Raw genomic sequence first — 17,193 nt, 5'->3', positions numbered from 1 at the left:
ACAGGTCTGTCAGCAGGGCTTGAGAGCTGACTGAACACAGCAAGTATACATAATAAAACACCAGCAATGATCGTCAGCACCAAGTAGGAAGCTATGCTGCCTCGGTCCAGCAATATCATCTCCCTTGCTCATTCCAGCCAAGATACCCATTGTTTGTTTATTTATTTACATGAGGACATACTACGTTGCCCAGGCAACATTCTTGGGGCTAGCACTCCCCTAGCTTCAGCCTTCTAAGAAGTGGGAACTGTGGGCATGGGCCACTGTACCTGACCGTACACATCTTAATTCTGCTTTAACCATTCTTCTCACATGATCACCTGAGAGCTTTCTCTTGCTATTTAATTTTAATGGCTCTTGGAACTCATAAAAGGGATAAGCAGCCACTTATGAAAGATGTACAAAGTCTAGCTTTTCTGTTCATGTGGTGCTGAGGAATCGAACCCACAGCCTCATGCATGCGAGGCAAGCACTGTACCACTGAGCCACCTTCCTAGCCCTGATTGTGGCTTTTAATATACAATCCCTAGCTGGCTCTGGATAAATTACTGAACTTCTCTAAGCCTCTACTCCTTCATTTTGTAAGAAGGAACTAATGGTGTTACTAACATCTCAGAATATGGCTTTTGAGTTAGTTCTTCAGAAGTACTTGGCTAAATCTTCCTTGTGCTGGAAACATCTACCCACTACCCTCTATCATCCTTGTTTTTGCCACATTGAAGAAAGTAATATATTCCTTCAAGCTGTAACTTTTTTTTTTTTTGGTCGGTTGTGGGGCCTGAGCTCTGGGCCTGGGTGCTGTCCTTTAGCTCCTCAGCTCAAGGCTAGCACTCTACCACTTGAGCCACTTCTGGCTTTTTCTGCTTATGTGGTGCTGAGGAATCAAACTCAGGGCCTCATGCATATAAGGCAAGCACTCTACCACTGAGCTACTTTCCCAGCCCCAAGCTGTAACTTCTTAAAGTTTTAAAATTGTGATAAAACAAGAGATATTTTGGTCTTTTAAATGCATGCTTTTACTGGCATCAATTGCCTTTACACAATTGTGGTGACCTTCACCACTACCTGTTTCCATCCATTCAGCCCTGTCTTGCCCTAGCTCACCTGTTTTTTGATGGCCTTCTGCAACAGCTCCTTCCCTCTGCTCAAAGGTACCTGCCACGAAGAGAAGGGCAATGAGATAGACCACAAAGTATGCATAGATGCTCACACATGAGCTGATGAGAGTGTCTTAGGTCATGGTTCTCAGAAAGCTAGAAAGCTGAGGCTAGGCACAAATAGACTCTTGAGGATGTAGAGGCATAACTACATATAAGATCAAGTCACCTAGAGGTGGCTGCAGCCTGGACAGTCTGAACCCTGGTAAAGGGTACTCTCAATGCACTCGAGGTTATATGATCACAAAATTCCAAAATTCCAAGACCTCTCTCATTTCTTTGGGGGTGGGGGAGTAGAGGGGGTGGAGGGGTGTCAGTCCTAGGGCTTGAACTCTGGGCCTGGACGCTGTCCCTCAGCTCTTCAGCTCAAGGCAAGCACTATACCACTTGAACCACAGTGCCACTTCCTGTTTTCTGGTGGTTAATTGGAGATTAAAAAAGAGTCTTGGGGGGCTGGGAAGGTGGCTCAGTGGTAGAGCACTTGCCTTGCATGCCAGAGGCCCTGGGTTCGATTCCTCAGCACCACATAAGCAAAAAGAAAAAAGCCGGAAGTGGCACTGTGGCTCAAGTGGTAGAGAGCCAGCCTTGAGCTGAAGAGCTGAGGGACAGCGCCCAGGCCTAGAGTTCAGACCCCATGAGCGGACCCAAAAAAAAAAAAAGTCTTGGGCTGGGAAGGTGGCTCAGTGTCAAGAGTGCTTGCCTTGGGGGGAGGCTGGGAAGGGATGTGAAGGGTAAACAAAAGAGGAGGCTGCAATGCTTGATAAGAAATGTACTCATTATCTTGCTCATGTAATTGTAACCCCTCTGTACAGTATGTTCACCAAAAATAAAAATTAAAATTAAAAAAAAAAAAAGAGTGCTTGCCTTGCATGTATGAGGCCCTGGGTTCCACTCCTCAGCACCACATAAGCAGAAAAAGCTGGAAGTGGTGTTGTGGCTCAAGTGGTAGAGTGCTAGTCTTGAGCTGAAGAGCTGACAGACAGTGCCCAGGCCCAGAATTCAAGCTCCATGACTGGCAAAAAAAAAGAGTCTCACGGACTTTCCTGCCTATACTGGCTTTGAACAATGATCTTAAGATCTCAGCTTCCTGAGTAGCTAGGATTACAGGCATGAGCCATCAGCGCCTGGCCATGAGACTCTTAATATCCAATAAACCAACAAGAAGCTGGAAGTAGAGCTGTAGCTTAAGTGAGAGAGCACCAGCCCCATAAGCAAAAAAGCTAAAGGACAGGTGTCCAGGCCCTGAATTCAAGCCCCAGGATAGGAACAGAAGTAGCAACAGAGGACCTGTAGCATAGAAGGAATCATGGCGATGGCGCACTGATGAGGTGCTTAGATCCACAGCTATAATAAATAACCTGTTTCTGAATTCAAGTAAGATTAAACTAAAACCAGAGATGTCCTAAAAGGGCTCACCAATGCCCTCTTCCTTCATTTACAGAACGTCCATCTTCCCGCATGAGGTGCTTACCGAGTCTACAGGTTTCTGTGAAGGTGTGGCCTGGTAGCCTTTTGGATTCGCTAAGGAGGCAGTTTCCACCCTGACCTCACTGGAGCTGGGGCGGCCTCTGTGGCTTGTGCCATTGCGCTCTGCTTTTGCTTCTCTGCGGCTGGACACAATGTAACTTACTTCTTTGCTCAGAAAACCCTCAATTACCTGAAACCAGATCACAGACATGGCTGAAGATCAAAAAGCAGATGTAGAATTGTCAATAACAAAAAGTTGAGAAAGCAAATCTTGGCTGCCAGAAGTTTCAAAAATCAATGTCTTTAAATAGACTAGAATGCACTTCTGCACCAAATCCCTAAGAAGACGTTACCCTGAAATACAATAGTGTGTGTGTGTGTGTGTATTTTTTTTTTGACTCCAAGAACTGCTACTCCTGACCAGCAGCAGAAGGCAACATGCTTTGAGTTCTTTGACAATATGATACTGCACATAGAAGAAACACATGTAAGGGGTGAGGTAGGCTTAATAACAGCTTGGTTAGGACACTATGTTTTCTGTAAGACACACCTGGATGTCCAACACTGAACTTGTTTTTTTTGTTTGTTTGTTTTGTTTTGTTTTTGGGGGGTCCGGTTGTGGGGCCTGAACTCTGGGCCTGGGTGCTGTCCCTCAGCTCTTCAGCTCAAGGTGAGCGCTCTACCACTTGAGCCACAGTGCCACTTCCGGCCTTTTCTTTTTGCTTATGTGGTGCTGAGGAATCGAACCCAGGGCCTCATGCATGCAAGGCAAACGCTCTACCACTGAGCCACCTTCCCAGCCCCCAACACTGAATTTGTAATCTTGATCACAATATATATGTATTTATTTATTTATTTATTTTTGTCGGTCGTGGGGCTTGAACTCTGGGCCTGGGCGCTGTCCCTCAGCTCTTCAGCTCAAGGCGAGCGCTCTACCACTTGAGCTACAGTGCCACTTCCGGTTTTCTGGTGGTTTATTGGAGATAGGAGTCTCACGGTCTTTCCTGCCCGGGCTGGCTTTGAACCGTGATCCTCAGATCTCAGCCTCCTGAGACAATATATATGTATTTAAAAAGGAGCCTAAAACAATAATGAAACAAAAAAGATTTGGTGGCTGGGTGCTGGTGGCTCATGCTTGTAACCCTAGCTTATTAGAAGGCTGAGATCTGAGGATCACTGTTCAAAGCCAGCCCAAGCTGGAAAGTCCATGAGATTCTTATCACCAATAATCACCAAAAAGGTACAGCACTAGTCTACCAATGGAACAGCACCTGGTCTGGTCCCTGAGTTCAAACCACAGGACTGGCATCAAAAAAAAAAAAAAGTTATAGCTTGAAGGAGTACATCTACTTTTTTCAATAGGCAAAAACAAATATGAGAGGGTGGAAGTTAGACAACTATCAGTCTAGGTAAATGGAGCAGACTGCTCAATGGCCACACATTTCTCCTCTCCATGTATTACAATGTGACTTTGCTATTCCTTCCTTCAGAAAGTATACAGCCTATTTTTTTTTTCCTCTACAACCTGACTCATTTTGACCAATAGAATGTGGGAGAGGTAATATCTTTTCCCTTCTAGGAAGGCTGCCTGTGACCACTGGAAACCAGTTGGTTTGGTTTAATATAAACAGACACCATACTATACAGATGAGCAATGTATATAAGAAGCTTTGTGTATAAGAACAAAAAGCAACATAGTGCTATGTGATCACCAGTATCTTGGTCCTTTCAATCCAGCTGACCCTCCAGCTGAATACTGCTGGAGCACAGAGGAATTACCCAGCCAATGCCAGCATAATGATTTGAAAGGATAAAACATTGCTTCAAATCCTAATTCCAGGGTGGTTTTTATAAGCAGAAGCTAAATGAAAGAATAGACTAAAAGTTCAGCCAGGCTATTGGGATTATATTGATACAATATAATTTTTTTTTAAAAAAAAAAACACTGTATTGTTTAAGGAATAATGAGATAAAAAATTGTACAAATTCAGTATTGGTGCTTTTTTTTTAGCTGTTTTTTTTTTTTTTAATTATGAAAAATATCGTACAGAGGGGTTACAATTACATGGGCAAGGCAATGAGTACATTTCTTATCAAGCATTGTTGCCTCCTCCTTTGTTTCCCCTTCCTATCCCTTCCCATCTCCACTCCCCCCCCACACACACCCCACCCTTGCAATTTCTTTTCTTTTTGGCAATACTAGAGTTGGAACTCAGGACCTCCACTTAGTAGGCAAGTACTCTACTGCCGATCCCCACCTCTCAGCCCCCTTTTTTACATGAGTTATTTGTATGTCTGTGTGCACATGCTACTGTTAAGGCTTGAACTCAGGACCTGGGAACTGCCTCTGAACTTTTGTGCTCAAGGTTAGCACTGTACCACTTAAGTGATAGCTCCCTTTCAGCCTTATGGTGATTAATTGGAGATAAGAGTCTCAAGAACTTTCCTGCCCTGGCTGGCTTTGAACCATAATCCTCAGATCTTAGCCTCCTGAGCAACTAGGATTAAAGGCATGAGCCTTGGGCTGGGAAGGTAGCTCAGTGGTAGAGCGCTTGCCTTGCATGCATGAGGCCCTGGGTTCGATTCCTCAGCACCACATAAGCAAAAAGAAAAAAGCCGGAAGTGGCACTGTGGCTCAAGTGGTAGAGGGCTAGCCTTGAGCTGAAGAGCTGAGGCACAGCGCCCAAGCCCAGAGTTCAGGCCCCACGACCGGACCCAAAAAAAAAAAGGCATGAGCCTTTGGCATCTGACTCCATGGGCTAAAGATATGGCTTGCTTTTTGCCCAACTACACACCTGGACTACAATCCTATTTTTCACTTTTCACTATTGCTGGGAAGTCATCTCCATATCCAGCTTTTGTTGAAAAGGGGATTTGTGTGTATGCCTGGGCTAGCCTAAAAGTGAGACCCTCTCAATCTCACCCTTCCAAGGAGCTAGGATGAGAGGTGTGAGCCATCAGCACCTGGCTAGATATAAATTTTCTGTAGTTGTTGGTTGTGGGGCTTGAACTCTAGGCCTGGCCCATTCCTGAGCTCTTCAGCTCAAGACAAGTGCTCTACCTCTTGAGCCACTGATGCCCAGCTCCGTGAGACCTTATCTCCAATAAACCACCAGAAAACCGGAAGTGGCACTATGGCTCAAGTGGTAGACCACTCACCTTGAGCTGAAGACCGCACGGACAGTGCCCAAGCCCAGAGTTCAAACCCCATGACCAAAAAGAAAAAGAAAAGAAAAAGAAAGAAATGGGTACATTTTATGGTGTATGTGAATTATACTTCAAAAAAGAAGCCATTGGGGCTGAGAAGGTGGCTCACTCAGTGGTAGAGCTCTTGCCTTGCATGCATGAGGCCCTGGGTTCCATACCTCAGCACCACATAAGCAAAAAAAGCCGGAAGTGGCGATGTGGCTCAAGTGGTAGAGCACTAGCTTGAGCTGAAGAGCTGAGGGACAGCACCCAGGCCCAGAGTTCAGGCCCCACGACCGGACCCAAAAAAAAGCCATTATGGGAGGAAGGGGGGAAAGGAAAAAAGGAAGAAAGAAAAATTCAGAAAAATTCAGATTGTCACTAAAAATAGTTCCTAGTCTCTACCTCTTTGGAATAAACAGATGTTATTTTTCCAATGAGGAAAATAATTTACCTTATTTAAAAAAATGGTTCATACTTAAAACTGCTTTGGAAAATGAAGTAATAACCATTGGAAATACATGAGAAGCACAGATACAATCCCTCTCCAGTTCCTGCCCCACAGTCCACAAAGCTTGTAATATCCTAGAAGTTAAGTCACATACCCCACCCAGCTGCTGGACGGCCCTCGTCAGAAACTGGAGATGCTTGCCAGCAGGTAAATCTAAGTAAAAAGACTTTCCAGAAAAGGGTTGCCGCTTAGCACTCTTCTGGCATTTTCTCAGACAACCGGAAACTCCTGGATGAGCCCCTGGAAAAGAGTAACACAAAGAGAAACCAAGTGAGAAGCTTGAGGTAAGAGAGGGTCCTGTGAGTCAGGCAATCCCACGACAGTCCAGGTTGCCTGGTCCTGAGCGAAGGCCCTGAGCACATGAAGACAACATCAAAACTAGTGTCCCTCTGGACACTTAGATGTGGACAAAACAGAGCTCTATAAACCTAGCTCTGAGGAGTGTAGGTGTGAACCACCAGTGACTAGGTCAGATGGTGGTTTCCTGATAAATTAAACATAGAATTACTATATGACATAGCGATTCTACTCATCACATACAGCTATAAACTTGAAAGCATGAAAAACTAGTGTTCGTGGCAAAATCTCTTTCTTTTTGCCAGTCATGGGGCCTGAACTCTGGGCCTGGACCCTCAGCTCTTCAGCTCAAGGCTAGCGCTCTACCACTTGAGCCACTTCTGGCTTTTCTGCTTATGTGGTGCTGAGGAATCAAACCCAGTGCCTCACGCATGCAAGGCAAGAACTCTACCACTGAGCCACCTTCCCAGCCCCATCTGTGAGACTATTATCTCCAATAATAAGTCACCAGAAAACTGGAAGTGGCGCTGTGGCTCAAGTGGCAGAGCCCTTGCCTTGAGCTGAAGAGCTGAGGAACAGCGCCCAGGCCCACAGTTCAAGCCCCACAACTGAACCAAAAAATAAAAAATAAATTAAGAACTTCAAATAGGGGTTGGAAGTATGGCTCTGTTCGTAGAATAATAGCCAATGAGCCAAAGGCTCAGGAACTAAGTTAGAATCCTAGTCCTGCACTCATGCATGCATGCACACACCTCAAATAGTAAAAAGACAAATTACACTATGTGTTTGTGGTTCAGTAGTATCAAGTGTCTTGACCATATGTGTGAGCCCTTGGGTTCCATTCATTACCAGCCCCTCCTTCAACCAACAAATAGTCTAGCTTAAAAAAAAAGGGGAGGGGGGGCTGGGAAGATGACTCTGGTAGAGTGCTTGCCTTGCATGCATGAGGCCCTGGGTTCCATTCCTCAGCACCACATAAGCAGAAAAAGCCAGAAGTGGCACTGTGGCTCAAGTGATAGAGCGCTAGCCTTGAGCTGAAGAGATGAGAGACAGCGCCCAGGCCCTGAGTTCAGGCCCCATGACTGGCAAAAAAAAAAGGGTTGGGAATGTGGCTTAGTGGTAGAGTGTTTGCCTAGCATGAATGAAGCCCTGTACCACATGAATAGAAAAAGCTGGAAGTGGTACTGTGACTCAAGTGGTAGAACACTAGCCTTGAGCAAAAAGAAGCTCAAAGACATCGCCATGGCCCTGAGTTCAAGCCCCAGGACTAGCAAAAAAAAAAAAAAAAGGGAAAAGAATGTGAGTTTCCAAAGACATACAAATGGTCAATAAGCACATAAAAAGATACTTAAGATTATTAGCCACCAGAAAAATACAAATGACAATTACAAAGAACCCTTGAAGGAGTCTCACAGCCAGGTAAGTACTGTTTCAACCAATAGAAAGTCATTGTTAGGTGCTGAGGGCAGCAGTCATCTAATTGAATACGCAATAGGAGCTGTTAAACCAGGTTTGGCCACAGCTGATCTGAAATCAGAACCCATACAATGGTGGTTTCACTGATGAGGGCAAGCAGAGCTTGCATCTTACTGAGAAAACATTCTCCATGTTGACAACCATATTGGTATCTCAATTGTGGAGTTTACTGTTAGGTAATTTTATACAGCAGTAATGTTGGGATTCCAGATTTGTATTTGACAGACCACTTTCTATGCCTTTCTAGTACCTCTAATTGTAAACAAAACCTAGATAACAATGGGATGGCCAGAGACATATGGTGTTGGGCTGTTTATGAGCTCTTACAATTTTGTTTTTGTCGGTCGTGGGGCTTGAACTCTGGGCCTGAACGCTGTCCCTTAGCTCTTCAGCTCAAGGTGAGCGCTCTACTACTTGAGCCACAGCACCACTTCTGGTTTTCTGGGGGTTTATTGGAGATAAAGAGTCTCATGGACTTTCCTGCCCGGGCTGGCTTTGAATCGCGATCCTCAGATCTCAGCCTCCTGAGTAGCTAGGATTACAGGCATGAGCCACAGGCACCGGCTAGCTCTTACAAGTTCTAAACCTATATATCTGCTATGAGCTATGGTATTGAAACTATTTTCAATTAGATTGTACTTACTTAGGAAGACATATGTCTAAGTTTATGAAGTACAATTTACATGACTAAGCTGGACATGATGGCTTGTGTCTGAAATCCTAGAAATTAGGAGGCTAAGAGAGATGAACTGCAAGTTCAAAAACTAAAAAAGAAAAAAGAACTAGTTAAACATGGCCTTTATGCCTTAAAGAGATACTTTCCAAGCCAGGCACCAGTGGCTTGTGTCTATAATTCTAGTCACTCAGGAGGCTGAGATCTGGGATTGAAGTTTGAAGCCAGCCTGGGCAGACAAATCTGAGACTCTTATCTCCCATTCATTAGTAAAAAGTTGGAAATGAAAGCTGGGTAATTTGGGAGTTCAGAAAGTTTCCAGCTCATATCTATAATCCTAGCTACTCATGAAGCTGGGAAGTAAGGATTTCATCTGGGTAGGAAAGTCTAAGAGACTCTTACCTACAATTTACCACCAAAAAGTTGGAAAAGGAGATGTGGCTCAAGTGTACAGTACCAGCCATGAGCACAAAAACTAAAGGACAACACCCAGGCTCTGAGCGCAAGTTACAGTACCAGAACAAAAATAAATAAATAAATAAGCAGCAAGAACCCCCTTCCAAAAACAAAACAGGGCTGGAGGTTGGTTCAAGGGGTAAAGTGTCTGCCTAGGAAGCACCACGCCTTGAATTAAGTCCAGTATTGCCAAAAAAGAAAAAGAAAAAAAAAATAATAATGATCTAGACTTCTCAATGTATGTGCAGGAAGAATATAAAAACTTAAGTTCTAGGGACTGGGAATGTGGCTTAGTGGTAGAATGCTTGCTTAGCATGCATGAGGCCCTGGGTTTGATTCCTTGGTACCACATAAAAATAATGAATAAAATTAATTGAAAAAAAAAAACCAAACTTAAGTTCTCATCCCAAAATCTTACTAAGATGATAGAAATAGAACAAAAAGTGGACTAAGACACTGGCAAGAAGACAGAAACAAGCAAGAATGTTATAAAAAGGTGGAAGTGGACTGGGCTCTGGTGGCTCACGCCTGTAATCCTAGCTACTCAGGAGGCTGAGATCTGAGGATCACAGTTCAAAGCCAGCCCAGGAAAGAAAGACCTTCAATAAGCCACTAGAAAAACGGAAGTGGCACTGTGGCTCAAGCAATAGAGTGTTTGCCTGGAGCTGAAGAGCTGAGGGACAGTACCCAGGCCCAGAGTTCAAGTCCTGAGACGGACACACACACACACACACACACACACACACACACACACACACACACACACACACACACACACACACACACACACACACACACACACACACACACACACACACACACACACACACACACACACACACACACAGAGGTGGAAGTTGGAAAAGAGATGGGTGAGTGAAGAACAGCCTAGAGACCAGAAAATGCCAAATCTAAAGCCAACAAGAAGCTATATTGGTTTAAATACAAAATGTCTTCCACAGGCGCATGTGTTGAAGGCTTGGTCCCCAACTGGTAGTTGCTATTTTTGGGAGGTGATGAAGACTTAGGAAATGGGGGCTAGTTAGAGAAAGGAGGTCACTGGGGTATGCCCTGGAAGGATAGATGGATAAATAGCTAGATAGATAAATAGCTCTATTCTCCCCCAGGATGTTCTACTTCCCCACAGGCCCAGAAACAAGGCAGCTAACCCACCAACAAAGGCTGTTACCTGGGCTGGGAAGGTGGCTCAGTGGTAGAGTGCTTGCCTTGCATGCCAGAGGCCCTGGGTTCGATTTCTCAGCACCACATAAGCAAAAAGAAAAAAGCCAGAAGTGGCGCTGTGGCTCAGGTGGTAGAGCACTAGCCTTGAGCTGAAGAGCTGAGGGACAGCGCCCAAGCCCAGAGTTCAGACCCTACAACCAATCTTATAGATGAAGCAAAATACATAACTTTAACCAGATGTTGAAATGGTTAGGATTAGAATCAAAGGACAAATACTTTAGGAGAAACAATCAGAATAGTAAAGATCTCCAGTTTTTGTTTTCTTGGTGTAGGTCCTGGGGCTTGAACTCAGACCTGGACACCGTCTATGAGCTCAAAGCTAGTACTTAAGTACCACTTGAACTACAACGTCAGTTCCAGCTTTTTCAGAGTAGTTCATTGGAGATAAGAGTTTTATGGACTTTCCTGGTCAGGCTGGCTATGAACCATAATCCTCTGATCTCAGCCTCCTGAGTAGCTAGGATTATGCCACTTTAGAAACTAGAAGAAAAATCTGACATATTAGTCAAGTTTCTACACAGCTGAAACTACATCAAACACACACACATACACACACACGTATAGAAAACTTACACAAAGGCTAACCCATCTCCTAGAAAGCCGGTCAAAAGGACTTGAAGACCTCACTAAATATAAGAGCGAATGGGAAGCAAAGAAAAATCTTCCCCTGGGGCATAAATAGAAACCAATCTGTGTAATCAAAAAGCTATTTTTCGGGGCTGGGAAGGTGGCTCAGTGGTAGAGCGTTTGCCTTGCATGCATGAGGCCCTGGGTTCGATTCCTCAGCACCACATAAGCAAAAAGAAAAAAGCCGGAAGTGGTGCTGTGGCTCAAGTGGTAGAGCGCTAGCCTTGAGCTGAAGAGCTGAGGGACAGCGCCCAGGCCCAGAGTTCAGGCCCCACGACCGGACCCAAAAAAAAAAAGCTATTTTTCTTCATAATTTAAGATCCTAGTCACTTAAACTGGTCGTCAGTCAGAGACCCCTTTATTTTCGCTTTCTCGGCTTCCAGTTCAGCCAGCTCTGGCAGCGGCTTCTTACTCATACCTTGGCGCTCCCACTGTTTTTCAATTACTTGGTATTTTGTGACTAGGAGTCAGCAACTTCCCTAGCCTCAATCACTTCTTCTTCTTCTTCATCAATGGCAGACATGATAACAGAGTTGAACTTTTGTCTTTAGTCCTCTTGGTTATCATCACTTTCTTAGGAGGCTCTTGTTTCTGAGTGTATATGTTCATTTTCCCAAAACCCTGACCAAACTTTACTATACTGCCCCATCCACAATGAGGGTCACAGAAGCCCTCTTCAGTTGGGATTGGTAGAAGAGTGGTAGTTCACACTTTGAACACTTTTTACTGTACTGTCATTCAATGCCTTCAGGTCTCAGAAGGTATGTAGTCTCCTCATCCTCTGTGTTACAAAACTTGTGGGCATGTTTGGCAGCATCAATCACATAAGATCAGTCCCGTAGCCTCATAAGAAATTTCTCTAACTGATAATTGAGCACCAGGGCCATCTGGCCACACAAACAGCAGTAGACATGGAAGGGCTTCTCGCCATCATCATATTCCTCTCAGTCCCAGTGTCAGAGCAGATGATGGACCAGGACACTACTTTTGGCATGGTTCAGAGGAGCTAACAGAAAACTCTACCATAACAATAAAATTATCCAAAAAAAAAAAAAAAATCTCTTGGGCTGGGAAGGTGGCTCAGTGGTAGAGTGTTGCCTTGTATGCATGAGGCCCTAGGCTCCATTCCTCAGCACCACATAAGCAGAAAATTCCAGAAGTGGCACTGTGGCTCAAGTGCTAAAGTGCTAGCCTTGAGATGAAGAGCTGAGGGACAGTGCCAAGGCCCAGAGTTCAGGCCCCACAAGTGACCCCCCCCAAAAAAAAATCCCTCATTAAGGAGCATTATTATGGAATTCCAGAACAGGTAAGATAAGGAGTTTTCACTTTCATTGTGGGCAAAGGACATCAGGTAATCAAAAAGCCCTCTTAAACAAAATATCTAGGCCAGGTGCCAGTGGCTTAGGCCAGTAATCCTAGCTACTCAGGAAGCTGAAATCTGAGGATCTCAGATGAAAACCAGCCCAGGGAAAAAAGTCTGTGTGATTCTTACTACAAATTAACCTGCAAAACACTAGAAGTGGAGTTATGGGTCAAAGAGTGCCAGCCTTGAGCAAAAAGCCAAACTGAAGCAGAAGATCTAGAGTTCAAGGCCCAAGACAGGTATACACACACACACACACACACACACACTCACTCTCTCTCTCTCTCTCTCTCTCTCTCTCTCTACTGGCTAAACACAAATCCTACCTAACTGCTGGGCCCACAAGATAAACAAATAAGTAGATTCCACAAGTGCCAAAAATGAAAAACAAAACCACAGTGATGAGTGTGCAAACACTGACTGGTTTTGCGGGTTTTTTTTTTTTTTTAAAGCAGCGTTTGCAAAGAGACCAGATGAGCACAGGCAATATAGTCTTTGTGCTGGCCTGAAGCCAGAAGTGAGAGCCTAGGAGAAAAGTAAAGCAGACAACAATCCATGCCACGAAAGAGAGAATAGACTGTCTTTCATCCTAGGCTCTACATCAAAGTCTTCCTTGAGAATTCAAAACCTCAGGCCTCTGTGAAATTTTCTAATTTAAATTCATACAAACTAGGCATATGCCTGTGACTCAGCTATTTGAGAGGCAGAGGCAGGAGGTTCACTTGAATCTGGGATTACAGGGCCATCCTGAACACCATAGTAAGGCCTTGTTCTCAAAAAAAAAAAGGGTGATAGAAGTAAAAATTACATTGGTAAGTTAAAAAGTAGTGTTGATGCAACTGGATAGATATAAAGCAAATACCCAAAATGCCACAGAGGAAAAAAGAAAAGGAAAAAAGCTACTTAATAAGCTGTGGTTGGATGATTGCTTCAGCCAAGGATTAAAAATAAAGAAATGGGGGCTGGGAAGGTGGCTCAGTGGTAGAGCGCTTGCCTTGCATGCTTGAGGCCCTGGGTTCGATTCTTCAGCACCACATAAGCAAAAAGAAAAAAGTCGGAAGTGGTGCTGTGGCTCAAGTGGTAGAGCGCTAGCCTTGAGCTGAAGAGCTGAAGGACAGCGCCCAGGCCCAGAGTTCAGGGCCCACGACCGGACCCAAAAGAAAGAAAGAAAGAAAGAAAGAAAGAAAGAAATGGTTGTATCTAATGAGTGGAAAACAGCTTGAGAGAAAGGAGGGATCAGACCTCCTGTTTCTGTGATAGACTTTGGCCCTTTACACTATATATGCAGAAAAGTAGATAAAAACCTTTAATTTATTTTATTTTTTTGTCGGTTATGGGGCCTGAACTCTGGGCCTGGGCACTGTCCCTCAGCTCTTCAGCTCAAGGCTAGCGCTCTAGCACTTGAGCCACAGCACTACTTCCGGCTTTTTCTGCTTATGTGGTGCTAACGAATCAAACCCAGGACCTCATGCATGCAAGGCAAGCACTCTACTACTGAGCCACCTTCCCAGACCCAAAAAACCCTCTAAATTTTACATATAATGATGTTGGTGATTTTTCCCTCCAGTGCTGGAGAATGAACTCAATGCTTCCTTGATCATGGCTACCCAAATGCTATACCTGATCTACATTTCCAGCATCTGCTGTTTGCATGAAAAAACAAAAACAAAACCTGTATTCTTTTTGCTGTGTTGAATTTTAATAGGAAGATGGAATAAAGATAATTCATGCCCTCAAGCTTTAGCTCACCGAAAAGCTCCCCCATTGACAATACTCTGCAGAAAGCTCTCCAGCAAAAGAGAGAAATGTATAAGTAAGCAACCACATATGAAAAGAACAAACAAATATAACATGGATGATGCTAAAAGACACAGGGGTACCGAGGGAAGTGATACATAGCGCTCGCCTGGAGATGAAGAACTGAGGGACAACACCCAGGCCGATCGGGTTCAAGCCCCAGGACCGACAAAAAACAAACATACAAACAAAAAACCCACGAATATACATGCATTGAATAAGTAATTCCATACTGACTTTGCATCTGTCCGTCAATCTCCTTCATAATAATTAGTCTTTTACCATAAATTCCTAAATAATCTCCCTAAATTCCTAAATACATCTCCCCCAATCGCCCCCCCAACCCCCCCCCAAAAAAGCCCACTAAATAACTAGCAAACTGCAACAGGGCTCAAACGTTCACATCCGTAGCTTTGACCTGTGGTTACCCACCTTGATCTGGAGCTCTGAGCTTACTCTCGGCCATGGAACTCTCCAGTGTGCGGTACACGCAGCCTGGAAAAGGACAGAACAGCAGCTCAATCGCCAACCCCTCCGTCCCCGCACCTCCCCTCCTATGCCCCCCACCTCCAAGTAATTCCCCAATGCGGTTCCGGAAACAGAGTTCCGGAACCTCGTCCTTTCCTCAGCCACCATCTCTAATCCCGCGCCCTCGACTCCAGCAACTCCTCCTCGGTTCCTCCATCGTCCTCGGCTTCTTTAACTCGGATCCTCCGACCACAATGCAACCCGGGCCTAGAGACCCCCGTAACGCTTTATCCCCTTCCCGGCATCCGTACCCTATCTTGGCTCACTCTTCAAATCCCAGGTCTTTCCCGGCTGCCGTCCTCCTTCCTCCAGTACTTCGTACTGTGTTCCCGGGCTTCAAGTGTTCTTTGACATTCTAGAATCCGGCCGGTCCCCGCTCAGCCACGGCAGCAGGCCAGCGAGCGTCCCTCGCCGCGGGTTCGGTTTAAATTTCCTGGCAGCTCCGCCCCTGAAAGAACGTAGCAAACGCGAGATTTGCCCTACGGTGTCCCTAGAAGGACAAACTAGTTCCAAGTGTTCTTTCCACTGCCAAGCTGGCCCTCTGTCCCGCCTTCTCCAGGGAGCGCAGCATCTCTCCGCTTCTCATTGGCTGAAGGGGTTGGTGTCTTCACGGCCGACCACTGAGAACTCGAGTCTTCCTTTTTGTGACTTTAAAGCGAGCCGCTTTGATAGTCGAACAATAAATAAATTACAAGGTAATAAGGTTTCGCTTGCACGGTGTTTCATCTTCACATGGGTTCTCCTCCCTTTCTCTCCTCTTAGCCAAAGTTCTCCAGAGACGTGTCATCCATCATTTTCCAACTTTTCTAATTACACATTCATCCTCACCTTTCTACGTAAACTGTACTTGTCCAGGTGACCAGTGACTTCCACGTTCCCAAATACTGTGGTCGCACCGCGATCTATCTTCAGCCTGTCCAACTTCTAAACGTGGAACAGACTACTCCCTTCTCGAAACGCTGCCTCCTCTTTTTCCAATGAAGCATTAGTAGTTTCATCTTATGCCAATGGCTCCTCTACTGTTTCCCTTTGTTGGATTCAAGCCATTATTCCTTAGACTTACTGGAATCTTTATTTTTTAGTCCTCCTTATCCCCCTAGGAATGTCCAATTCAGCTCTAAGCTGAAGCCTTCAAAATCTATTTATTTTTGTGGTACTGGGATTTGAACTCAGACTTTGTGCTCACCAGGTGGGAACTCTACTGGAACCATGCTTGCAGCCTGTCCCAGAATTTCTATTTCTGATTTCCCCACCTCCACACAATCTTCAGACTTAAAACCAATGTCAATGGACATTTCAATTTGTATATCTAATGGACACTTAAAACTAACATAGTCAAAACTGACCATTCAATCCACCAGCTCTAAAAAGAAAAGAAATTAAAAAAAATACCCATCTGTTTTCCAAGTCTATTCCATCTCAGTAAATCACTCAAACCCCCAAACCTAGAAAGTTATCTTTCAGTACTTTTTTTTTCCTTTTCCTTTTTTTTTTTTTTTTTGCTGAAGGTCAAAATGTGATCTCACGGTATGGAGCAGTCACTCAGCTTCACAACTGGTAATCTATCATTTGAGCCCCACCCCAGTCTGAATTCTACTATCTATATATTTATTATTTATTTTATCAGTCATGGGGCTTATCCCTGAGCTCTTTACTTTGAGCCACAGTGTCATTTCCAGCTTTTTGATGGTTAATTGGAGGTAAAAGTCTCAGAGACTGGCTTTGAACTGCAATCTTCATATCACAGCCTCCTGAGTAGCTAGGATTACAAGTGTAAGCCACCAGCACTTGGCTGGAATTTTACTATTTAATTGGAGATAAGAATCTCTTGGACTATTTTTACTTGAGCCTTATATCTTAGTAGCTAGGACAGGTTTGAGCTACCTATACTGGCAACAGTACTTATTTCAGGGCCTGATTGCTGTCCCTGAGTTTCTCTTACTCAAGGCTAGCATTCTACCACTTGAGCCACAGGGCCACTTTTGGCATTTTTTTGAGTGGTTTATTGGTGAGAAGAGCCTCATAGATGTTCCTGTCTGGGCTGGACTCAATTCTGAGTCTCCTGAGTAGCTAGGATTACAGGTATGAACCTCTAGTGCCCAGCTTGCAATGGTACTTTTTCTTAAGCCCTCTTTCCACCCCAAGAACAAACCCTACTAGTCATACCCAGAAGTACATCCTCAAATTAGACCATTTCTACTATCCTTGTTCTGTCATTTCTCTATCATTTCCTCCTCCTCTTCCTCCTTCCTCTTCATTATTGTATAGTTGTATAAAGAGCTTACAATTCCATATGTCAAGTTTCCACTAGCATTTCTTGGCTAAAGTACTTCAGTTGGTTCCTAACATTACTTCTTCTCTTTAGTAGGTTCCTATCTCTCTCCTACAATCCAAATTTTTTTAAGATAATGCA

The 17,193-nt window shown here is 44.4% G+C and overlaps 1 protein-coding gene and 1 pseudogene across 1 annotated transcript in view; both read right to left on the bottom strand.

Annotated features, from left to right (window-relative positions):
• Dbf4b (DBF4 zinc finger B) overlaps positions 1 to 15,160 on the bottom strand; it is a 33,718-nt gene extending 18,558 nt beyond the window's left edge. The window contains exons 1-5 of the mRNA XM_042673871.1: positions 15,032 to 15,160; positions 14,685 to 14,747; positions 6,416 to 6,561; positions 2,629 to 2,814; positions 1,105 to 1,155 (exon numbers count right to left, since the gene is read on the bottom strand). Of these exons, the coding sequence (XP_042529805.1) occupies positions 1,105 to 1,155; positions 2,629 to 2,814; positions 6,416 to 6,561; positions 14,685 to 14,718 (417 nt within the window). The 5' untranslated portion in view covers positions 14,719 to 14,747; positions 15,032 to 15,160. The remainder of the gene's footprint in view (positions 1 to 1,104; positions 1,156 to 2,628; positions 2,815 to 6,415; positions 6,562 to 14,684; positions 14,748 to 15,031) is intronic.
• Positions 11,419 to 12,086, bottom strand: LOC122103321 (annotated as a pseudogene).
• Positions 15,161 to 17,193: the final 2,033 nt, after the last annotated feature.

The sequence above is a fragment of the Dipodomys spectabilis genome, unplaced genomic scaffold (genome assembly GCF_019054845.1).
Source record: "Dipodomys spectabilis isolate Male_0828 unplaced genomic scaffold, ASM1905484v1 ptg000018l, whole genome shotgun sequence".
Taxonomy (NCBI): domain Eukaryota; kingdom Metazoa; phylum Chordata; class Mammalia; order Rodentia; family Heteromyidae; genus Dipodomys; species Dipodomys spectabilis.
This window is presented reverse-complemented; position numbering and strand designations above follow the sequence as displayed.